The sequence below is a fragment of the Lagenorhynchus albirostris genome, chromosome 19 (assembly GCF_949774975.1).
Source record: "Lagenorhynchus albirostris chromosome 19, mLagAlb1.1, whole genome shotgun sequence".
In the NCBI taxonomy this organism is placed as follows: Eukaryota; Metazoa; Chordata; class Mammalia; order Artiodactyla; family Delphinidae; genus Lagenorhynchus; species Lagenorhynchus albirostris.
Window position 1 is genome coordinate 33,890,935 of NC_083113.1, and position 11,518 is coordinate 33,902,452.

Consider the following 11,518-nt stretch of genomic DNA (forward strand, 5'->3'; position numbering starts at 1 on the left):
GGGCAAATTCTTAGAAAGGTATAACCTTCCAAGACTGAACCAGGAAGAAATAGAAAATATGAACAGATGAATCAGAAGTAATGAAATTGAAACTGTGATTAAAAATCTTCCACCAAACAAAAGTCCAGGGCCAGATGGCTTCACGGGTGAATTCTATCAAACATTTAAAGAGCTAACACCCATCCTTCTCAAACTCCTCCAAAAAATTGCAGAGGAAGGAAAACTCCCAAACTCATTCTATGAGGCCACCATCACCCTGTTACCAAAACCAGACAAAGATACTACAGAAAAAGAAAATTAGAGACCAATATCACTGATGAATATAGATGCAAAAATCCTCAACAAAATACTAGCAAACAGAAACCAACAACACATTAAAAGGATCATACACCATGATCAAGTGGGATTTATCCTAGGGATGCAAGAATTCTTCAATATATGCAAATCAATCAATGTGATACACCTTATTAACAGATTGAAAAAGAAAAACTATATGGTCATCTCAATGGGTGCAGAAAAAGCATTTGACAAAATTCAACACCCATTTATGATAAAAACTCTCCAGAAAGTGGGCATAGAGGGAACCTACCTCAACATAATAAAGTCCATATACAACAAACCCACAGCAAACATCATTCTCAATGGTGAAAAACTGAAAGTATTTCCTCTAAGATCACGAACAAGACAAGGATGTCCACTCTCACCACTATTATTCAACATAGATTTGGAAGTCCTAGCCACGGCAATCAGAGAAGAAAAAGAAATAAAAGGAAACCAAATTGGAAAAGAAGAAGTAAAACTCTCCCTGTTTGCAGATGACATGGCACTATACATAGAGAATCCTAAAAATGCCACCAGAAAACTACTAGAGCTGATCAATGAATTTGGTAAAGTTGCAGGATACAAAATTAATGCCCAGAAATCTCTTGCATTCCTATACACTAATGATGAAAAATCTGAAAGAGAAATTAACGAAACACTCCCATTTACCATTGCAACAAAAAGAATAAAATACCTAGGAATAAACCTACCTAGGGAGACAAAAGACCTGTATGCAGACAACTATAAGACACTGATGAAAGAAATTAAAGATGATACCAACAGATGGAGAGATATACCATATTCTTGGATTGGAAGAAGCAATATTGTGCAAATGACTGTACTACCCAAAGCAATCTACAAATTCAATGCAATCCCTATCAAATTACCAAGGGCATTTTTTACAGAGCTAGAACAAGAAATCTTAAAATTTATATGGAGACAAAAAAGACCCTGAATAGCCAAAGCAGTCTTGAGGGAAAAAAACGGAGCTGGAGGAATCAGGCTCCCTGACTTCAGACTATACTACAAAGCTACAGTAATCAAGACAATATGGTACTGGCACAAAAACAAAAATATAGATCAATGGAACACGATAGAAAGCCCAGAGATAAACCCACGCATCTATGGTCAACTAATCTATGTCAAAGGAGGCAAGGATATACAATGGAGAAAAGACAGTCTCTTCAATAAGTGGTGCTGGGAAAACTGGTTAGCTCCATGTAAAAGATTGAAATTAGAACACTCCCTAACACCATACACAGAAATAAACTCAAAATGGATTAGAGACGTAAATGTAAGACCGGGCACTATAAAACTCTTAGAGGAAAACATAGGAAGAACAGTCTTTGACATAAATCACAGCAAGATATTTTTGATCCACCTCCTTGAGTAATGGAAATAAAACCAAAAATAAACAAATGGGACCTAATGAAACTTAAAAGCTTTTGTACAGCAAAGGAAACCATAAACTAGATGAAAAGACAACCCTCAGAATGGGAGAAAATATTTGCAAATGAGGCAACTGACAAAGGATTAATCTCCAAAATATACAAGCAGCTCATGCAGCTCAATATCAAAAAATCAAACAACCCAATCCAAAAATGGGCAGAAGACCTAAATAGACATTTCTCTAAAGAAGATATACAGATTGCCAGCAAACACATGAAAGGATGCTCAACATCACTAATCATTAGAGAAATGCAAATCAAAACTACAGTAAGGTATCACCTCACACCAGTCAGAATGGGCATTAGAAAATCTACAAACAACAAATGCTGGAGAGGGTGTGGAAAAAAGGGAAGTGTCTTGCACTGTTGGTGGGAATGTAAATTAATACAGCCACTATGGAGAACAGTATGGTGGTTCCTTAAAGAACTAAACATAGAATTACCATATGACCCAGCAATCCCACTATTGGGCATATACCCAGAGAAAACCATAATTCAAAAAGACACATGCACCCCAATGTTCATTGCAGCACTATTTACAATAGCCAGGTCATGGAATCAACCTAAATCCCATTGACAGACGAATGGATAAAGAAGATGTGGTACATATATACAATGGAATATTACTCAGCCATAAAAAGGAACAAAATTGGGTCATTTGTTGAGACGTGGTTGGATCTAGCGACTGTCATACAGAGTGAAGTAAGTCAGAAAGGGAAAAACAAATATCGTATATTTATGCATATATGTGGAGCATAGAAAATGGTACAGATGAACTGGTTTGCAGAGCAGAAATTGAGACACAGAAGTAGAGAAAAAAATGTATGGACACCAAGGGGGGAAAGTGGCAGGGGTTGGGGGTTGTGGTGTGATGAATTGGGCAATTGGGATTGACATGTATACACTGATGTGTAGAAAATAGATGACTAATAAGAAAAAGAAATACATGAAAGCTGAGTGGAAATATAAAGAAAATTCCTAGAACTTAAAAAAAGAAAATGGGGCTTCCCTGGTAGCGCAGTGGTTTAGAGTCCGCCTGCCGATGCAGGGAACACGGGTTCGTGCCCTGGTCCGGGAAGATACCACATGCCGCGGAGCGGCTGGGCCCGTGAGCCATGGCCGCTGAGCCTGCACGTCCGGAGCCTGTGCTCCGCAACGGGAGAGTCCAGAACAATGAGAGGCCTGCGTACTGCAAAAAAAAAAAAAGAAAAAAGAAAATGTACGTGTGAGTGTTCCAATTTCTGTTCATGTTCACCAACACTTGTTATTTTCAGGTGTTTTTTTTAATGCTGTCCTAGTGGGTGTGAAGTGGTATTTCATTGTGGTTTTGATTTGAATTTCCTTAATTACTGATGACATGAAGCATCTTTTCATATGCTTTTTGGCCACATGTCTATCTTTTTTGCAGAAATGTCTATTCAAGGCCTTTGCCCAGTTTTTTTTTAAAATAAATTTATTTATTTTATTTATTTATTTTTGGCTGAGTTGGGTTTTTGTTGCTGCATGAGGGTTTTCTCTAGTTGTGGCGAGCGGGGGATACTGTTCGTTGTGGTGTGCGGGCTTCTTGTTGCAGTGGCTTCCCTTGTTGAGGAGCACAGGCTCTTGGTACACAGGCTTCAGTATTGTGGCGCACAGGCTCAGTAGTTGTGGCTCACAGGCTGTAGAGCACAGGCTCAGTAGCTGTGGCACACGGGCTTAGTTGCTCCACAGCATGTGGGATCTTCCCAGCCCAGGGCTCAAACCCGTGTCCCCTCCATTGGCAGGTGGATTCTTAACCACTGTGCCACCAGGGAAGTCCCTCCTATGTCTTTTCTTAAGACTTTTATAGGTCTTAAATTTAGGTTACGATCCATTGTGAGTTACTTTGTAAATGGTGTGAGGAAGGGATCCAAAAGCTGAAAGAAGAAAGGAGATGCAGTATGTTCATACAATTTGTTACATTAACCTTCCTTTACCACTTGTGTGGTTCTCTTCACTTCTTCCTGTAGATTTGAGTTACCATCTGGTGTTATTTTCCTACTCAAATACAGATTCATTTCAGCCTGCTTTTGTGCTATTATTGTCAAATATATTACATTTTATATGTTATAGGTCCAATATAAAATTATATACATATTGTTTTATGAAAATGCTTTTTAAATCAGTTAAAAGAAGGAAAGTATGCAATTATGCTGTTTTTTTTATAATTATCTACATAATTACCTGTGTTTGTGCTATTTGTTTTCTTGGATGTAGCCTTGTTCTACAGAAGTAAAGTGCTATTTTCATCACATCATATCAAGGGAGCATCCTGTCCACAAGACTTTTCATAGCTGATGTTAACTTTGATCACCTGGCTGAGATGGTGTTCCACAGGTTTCTCCACTGCAAAGCTACTCTTTCCCACTTTTCAGACTTTACTCTTTAGAAGGAAGGTCCTGTGTGCAGGCCACGCTTAAGAAGTCGGGGTTATAAATTTTTTGGAATTCTTCTCTGTGAGAGATTTGTCAATTCTACCCCATTTGTTTATTTTAAAAAATATTTATTTATATCAGCATCAATTCATGAATATTAATTTTATATATTGGTTTATAATCTAACGTTATTTATTTTGTTGCTCCCATTGTTCCAGTTGGATGTTGAGAGCTCTTTCAGTCAGGTTCTGTGTTTCTCTGGTATATCCCCATTTTTGTGGGTGGTTATTGTTGTTGTATGTGTTTTGTTTTGAGCACCTCTTTCCTTTCTGGAACTAGAAGATGCTCCAGGCTCTTCTTGTATATTTCCTGCCCCAGTCCTAGAATTAGCCATTTCTCCAAGGAGTCTTGGGTCTTTTTATTTGATTAATATTGGAAACCAAGATCTGGGTGTGCTTGCTCATTGCTTTCTTGCATTTTTGAAAGATAGTTTTGCTGGGTGTAAGATTCTTTGTTGACAGTTTTTTTTTTTTCCTTTTCAGCACTTAGAATATGTCATCCCACTGCCTTTGGGCCTCCATTTTGTTTCTGATGAGAAGTCAGCTATTAATCTTATTGGGCTTCCCTTGTATGTGATGAATTATTTTCTCTTGCTGCTTTCAATATATTCTCTTTGCCTTGTCAGTCAACATTTTGGGTACAAAGTATCTGGGCATGGATTTCTTTGCACTAATCCTACTTGGAGTTCGTTGAAGTTTGTGGATGTGGGAAGTTTTCATGTGTGTTGGTGCACTTAGGGGTGTTCCACATTTCTCCAAGACTTCTTTCTTCTTTTTTCTCTGTGTTCTTCATATTGCATAATCTCTATCAACTTACCTTAAGTTAACTAATTATTTCTTCTCTTGGCTTTAATGTACTGTTGATCCCCTCTAGTGAATTTTTCATTCCATTTGGAAAGACTCCAGATTTTCTATTTGGTTCTTCTTTTTATTTTTTAAATAATTTAAATAATTTCTACCTCTTTATTGATATTCTCTGATAAGACACTATCATCATATATTCTTTTAATTCTTTAAACATGGTTCCTTTCGTTTTTTGAACATCTTTATAATAGTTGCTTCGAAGACTTTGCTAAGTCCGCCATCTGGATTCTCCGAAAGGTAGTTTATGTTGCCTGCTTTTTTCCCTGTGTGGGTCACACTTCCTTGTTTCTTTCCTATTTCATAATTTTTGTTGAATACTGGACTTTTTAGATAATATACTTTAGCATCACCAGATACTGATCTTGGTCTTGTCATTGTTTTTGCTTGTTGTGTACTAATTTGGCTGGACTAATTCAGTAAAGTCTATTTCTCCTGCTGTTAGTAGCCTCTGATGTGGCGCCCCAGAGGGTACAGCCTTGATCATGGATACAATCTCCCTGACAACCAGGGTGATTTCAGCTTAGTTCTCTTTGACTCCTCCATCTTCCAGCTAAACTTCTTGCCAGTCTACCTCTATTGGTGTCACACCTAGCTGTTAGCCTCTATTAATTACTAGCTAATTGCTCTATTGCTTTAACACCCTGAGACGTGAATTGTTCCACATTCTGATCTAATTACAGTCAGACCCTGTCACAGGGGCGAAGTGTTGCCAGTCATTGAGGCTTGCTCTAACCACATAAGGCTCTTAATTGTCTCTTTCTCTGGTTAAGTTAAACATCTAGCTAATCTGCTTTTTGCTTGTTGCTACTAATATGGAACTATCAGATTGATCTTAATTGCTCACCCCAGAGATCTCCATTGTTTTCCACAAAGTCTTTAGCATGAACTCCCCACACTCTGATCCAAATAAAGTTCACCTTCTTAGGCAGCATTCCAGAGCTTTATATTTTACAGCCTCTCTCCTTGGGCAAAATTTCTGCACCATTGCACTGGAGCTGGGTGTGGGAACAGTGGCCTGTCTTTCCTGTAGTTTCACCCCTGCTCTACAAGTGGGGTGCTGCATAGGAACTGCAGTCCTGGGTCTTCTCAGCATATCCCTCATAGCTAGTACCTATTTTTTAATGCTTTAATTCTTACTACTTCATTATATTTTATCTTAGGTATTCTGTAATCATCATTCTCACAAGAGTGTCCACTGATGGTTCTGGGTACATTTTTAGGTCTCCCCACTGTTGTATGTCATGCTAGACCAATAATAGATATGCACTGAACACTTCCTGACAAATTTTTGTTGCATTCTGAAAACAAGTTGATAAAAAAATAATTTTATTGGGTTAAAACAGCATTTCTCAAACCAGAAGGTGACAACCAGTCACCTGGGGATCTTGTTAAAAGCAGATTCTGATTGGATAGGTATGGGTGGCCTGAGGCTTTGCATGTTCACCCAATTCCCAGGTGATGCCAGTGTCACAGCAAGGAATCAAAATACAATACTAGATGAGGAAGATTCAACATCATAAAAAAGTTAGTTCTGTTTAAGTTGATCTGTGAAATAATAGTATTCCAATTAAAATAACAAGGAGATTTTTTTTAATTTTTATTTATTTATTTTGGCTGCACTGGGTCTTAATTGCAGCATTCGAGATCCTCAGTCATGGCATGCGGGATCTTTTTAAGTCATGGCACATGGGCTTCTTAGCTGCGGCATGCAGACTTCTTGGTTGCGGCACGTGGACTCTCAGTTGCGGCACGCAAACACCTAGTTGCAGAATGCACGCAGGATCTAGTTCCCTGACCAGGGATTGAACCCAGGCCTCCTGCATTGGGAGCGTGGAGTCCTACCCACTGGACCAACAGGGAAGTCCCACAAGGAGATTTTTTTAAAGGCTTAAGTAAACTGACTCAAAAATTCTTTTGGAAGAATAAATAAGAATATCCACAAAATTGTTAATGAGGAGACTAGCCTTACTAGATACTGAAACGTGTTATGAAGTTACAGTATTTAAAACAAGTCCATGAATAGATGGGAAGATAAAAGAAAAAAACGTAAGCCATATGATGAACTCTAATACAGACCATATATGATATGTATATGATCAAGTTTCTGATAGTTTTGATATTGATACATTTAGTTTGTGATAAAGGTGGCATTGCAATGAGAGACAACAGATTATTCAATAAATGATTTGCAATGACTGGGTAGCCATTTAGGAAAAAATTAATTTGGAACTATATGTAATAGCAGAATTAATCCAGGCATATCAGAGATTTAAATGTTAACAATAAAACCATTAAAGTCCTGAACTTATATAGTGGGAACATTTTTATTGTAATCTTGGAATATGGAAGACTTTTAAAATGTGAAAGCTATAAACCATGAAATCAATAAAGTCAGCTATATAAAAATAAAAAATTTTCTGCATGGCAAAAACCATCATAAGCGAAGCCCAAAGATAAGTAACTGGAAAAATATTGTATTTAATATCAGAAGGAGCTAATTTTCTTAAAAGATAAATGTCTTATAAATTAACAAGAAAAATCTAACAAAAAATAGGAAAAAACTGGGCCGAAGATTTAAACAGAAAAGCTAAAAAATCTCAAACATATGAAAAATGTTCCTCTTTGCTCATAAGGAACAGAAAATAAAAGCTATAATGAGGTACCATTTTCCCTCTGTTAGATTGACAAAGATGAAAAAGTAAGATTGTGTTGCGAGAATGGAGAAAACAGGCAGTCTCAAACATTGCTGCAGAAGTATAATGGGCTTCATCATTATAATAGAAGGCAAGTTAGCACCATTTACCGTACATACACATATGCTTAGGGCATGGTTTCTCAACCTAGACCCTACTGACGTTTCGGGTCAGATAATTCTTCGTTGTGGGGGCCATCCTGTGCTTTGCAGGGTGTTTAGCAGCATCCCTGGCCTCCACCTACCCTATGCCAGTAGCACTCCCCTAATTGTGACACACAAAAATGTCTCCAGACATTGCCAGATGTCTCCTGGGGGCAAAATAGCTTCTGGTTGAGAACCACTGCCTTAGAATAAGCAATTTCACTTTCAGTAGCTTATCCTACTGATATACTGTACTTGCATTTTTACAAAATGATGTATACCCAGAAAATTTGTAAGCACAGCACTGCTTGTTGTAATAGCAAGAGATGGAGAAGCTCAGTGACTGTTGGTGGGGACCTGTTAAAGTATAGTACATCCATACAATGGAAAATTATGAAGCTGTTAAAAAGAATGAATAAATTCTTTATGTGTTGATACAGAAGAATCTTCAATATGTATTGAGTGGAAAGAAAAAGTTGGATGAATGAAAGTGAATAGAATTGGCTACTCTTTGGGTCAGAAAGGTAAACATATATGTTTGTATGGATATAGATTTCTAGAAGGATGCATGAAACCTAAAAATAGTGTATGCTTCTTGGAAGGGGACCTGTGTGGCTGGGGACAGGGGTGGGTTGGGAGCTTGTCACTGTGTACTTCTATACCATTTGAATTGAATGTATTGCCTATTCAAAACAATTGTTAAAAGGACAATGCTAATTCAAAAAGCCACTCAGAAGAAAAAGACTAGTTAATTTTACTGTATAATGATTTTTGAAAATGAAATGTAAAAAGACAGAGTCCTCAAAAAATTGAATAATCATATGATCCAGCAAGTTGTCTTCCAGGTATATACCCAAAATAATTGAAAGCATGAACTTGAACAACAGGTATTTGTATACCCATGTTTGTAGCAGCATTATTTACAATAGCCAAAATGTAGAAGCAACTCAAGTGTCCATCGCCAGATGAGTGAATAACCAAAGTGAGTTGTATATGCATATAATAGAATATATTATTTTATTTATATTATTTTAAGGATGAATATTATTCATCCTTAAAAAGGAAAGAAATTTTGACATGCTACAACATGGATGAACCCTGAAGACATTTATGCTAAGTGAAATTAGCCAGTCACAAAAGGACAAATATTGTATGATTCCACTTATATGAGGTACCTAGAGTAGTCACATTCATGGAGACAGAAAATAGAATGGTAGTTGCCAGGGCCTATGGGGAGGGGGTTTGGGGAGTTAGTGTTTAATGGGTACAGAGGTTCAGTTGGGGCAGATGAAAAAATTCTGGAGATGGCTGGTGATAAAGGTTGCAAAACAATGTGAATTGTTCTGTGAATGCCACAGAACTGTACACTTAAAAACGGTTAAAATGGGAAAATTTATGTTATGTGTATTCTGCCAAAAAAAAAAGGCAGGAAAATGAAATTGATCTAATCAAAGTATACTTAAATATATAATTTTTCCAAAGCAAAAAAAGCCCCTAAACAATCAAAAGTAAAGCATATTCCTTAATAGAGGAAGGAAGGGAGGAAGGAAGAAAGGAAGGAAGGGAGGGTAAAAGACTGTTTTAGACTTTACTTAATGTTTCTAAACTGGACGAAAATGTCACGATCTGTAAAGAAAAAGAATCTTGTGATTTCACCCACTCCTTTGAAAATGTAAACATTATTTTTAGAACTACATTGAAACTGGGGAGAGATGCCAGGGCCAGTAAGTCCCAGGAGGCTAGAACTGCCAGGGAGCCCCACGTTTAATTGGTCCTTCCCAACCCAGGACCAGGCCAAGGCCATGGCTCTGAACAAACAGCTCCGGAAGCAGCTGTCTGAGTTCCGAGTGCCACAGGTGATGATGTACGTCCGGGAGAAGATCCGAAACAGTGACCTGGAGAAGGCCATCGGGATGTGGGAGAGGAAAGTGGAGATTGCAGAGGTGAGTTACAGGAAGTCCCAAGACCCACGATATCTTATGGCCCTCACATTTTTGTTTAGGATTTTGTTTGCTGAGGTAAGAATACAGGATTTTAGACACGTAATACCTGTGAGAAATCTCAGCCGTTGCTTCGACTCTTACACCAAAATAAAGACGGCTTCTTTTTTTTTTTCTTCCTTAAAGTTCCTTTTTCTTGTTAGGGACAGTCTTTTCAGGTTATCAGGAATCTAGTAATGGTGTGTTTTTAGTTGCTTGTTTTCTTATTGATCTCTGGAAGCTTCTGAATCCCTCTCCCAACCATTGATAATTTAGTGATTGCTATTTTATACACGGAGAAGCCAGTTTTTAAAAATTGAGATAATAATGGATTTTTTTTAAGATGTTGGGGGTAGGAGTTTATTAATTAATTAATTTATTTTTGCTGTGTTGGGTCTTGGTTTCTGTGCGAGGGCTTTCTCTAGTTGTGGCAAGCAGGGGCCACTCTTCATCGCAGTGCACGGGCCTCTCACTATCGCGGCCTCTCTTGTTGCGGAGCACAGGCTCCGGACGCGCAGGCTCAGTAGTTGTGGCTCATGGGCCTTAGTTGCTCCATGGCATGTGGGATCCTCCCAGACCAGGGCTCGAACCCGTGTACCCTGCATTAGCAGGCAGATTCTCAACCACTGCGCCACCAGGGAAGCCCAATAATGGATTTTAATATCACTCAGAACCCGATTCCATGCATTTACATATTTGCCATGGGTTTTTGATGTTGACTAACCCCATAGCCTTTTCATATGGTACAGTGTGCACAGAAGCACCCTTGCCCCTTGTAAGCCATGGAAGAGAAAAAGGAAAAGTGCAAATGATATGCTGGCATCAAAAAAAAAGGAAAGCATCAAGACTGCCACAGACCAGGTTGCACACTGAGGGCACTTAAGACATCCTTAGGGTAGCTTAAAAACCCAGTCAGGTCACTTGGGAAACTTGGCATTCTCACATCTAGACCCCAGCTCCATTTTCCACAGTGCGTTTACCTGCCCTTCCAGTGGTCACTTGGCAGCAGGAAAGTAAATTAGGATCCATACTTGGGCCCATCACATCTGGGGCTAAGAAGTGGCAAAGAAGTACAGAAGGAACCTGCAACTTCTCACTTTATGGAACAGAGACAAGCTCTAGAAGAGTCTTCTGGATGCCCCAAGGTGGCCTGCGTCCGCCGCACGCATGCAGACACTGCCCCATATACGAGGTCATCCATACCATCACAGGGCTAGATGCGGTAGAATAGGCACAATCCGTTTGTCCCAAATGACCTTCTTCCTCCTCCCCCTTTCTCCCTTTTGCAGATGTCCTTAAAAGGCTACCGCAAGGCTTGGAATAAAATGAAAATCACCAATGAGCAGTTGCAGGCAATTTGCCCCCTGGGAAATAGCCAGAGGGAGGCGACGGCTGCCGACCAAAAAGTGATCCATTAAAGTAATCAGCTCCTCTCTAGTCATGGGGTCCTCTCACTGTTCCCTGTGCTGGCTGGTGTCCCCAGTTCTCCAGCCAGGCTGCTGGTCACCTCCCAGGCCACATCGGTCCCCGGGGAGTGTTTTCACAGCCTGACTCCGGGAACCATAAACACTGAAAGAACCACAGGGCACTCTAATGGTTTGACACTTGTTAGCCCACG

At 39.1% G+C, this 11,518-nt stretch overlaps 1 protein-coding gene across 3 annotated transcripts in view; it reads left to right on the forward strand.

The window, feature by feature from the left end:
- The window catches only part of CCDC113 (coiled-coil domain containing 113), a 35,140-nt gene that overhangs the window by 19,127 nt on the left and 4,495 nt on the right, over window positions 1-11,518 (forward strand). For all 3 annotated transcript variants that reach the window (XM_060131658.1, XM_060131661.1, XM_060131660.1), the window contains 2 exons: window positions 9,709-9,864; window positions 11,190-11,306. In XM_060131658.1, the coding sequence (XP_059987641.1) occupies window positions 9,709-9,864; window positions 11,190-11,306 (273 nt within the window). The remainder of the gene's footprint in view (window positions 1-9,708; window positions 9,865-11,189; window positions 11,307-11,518) is intronic.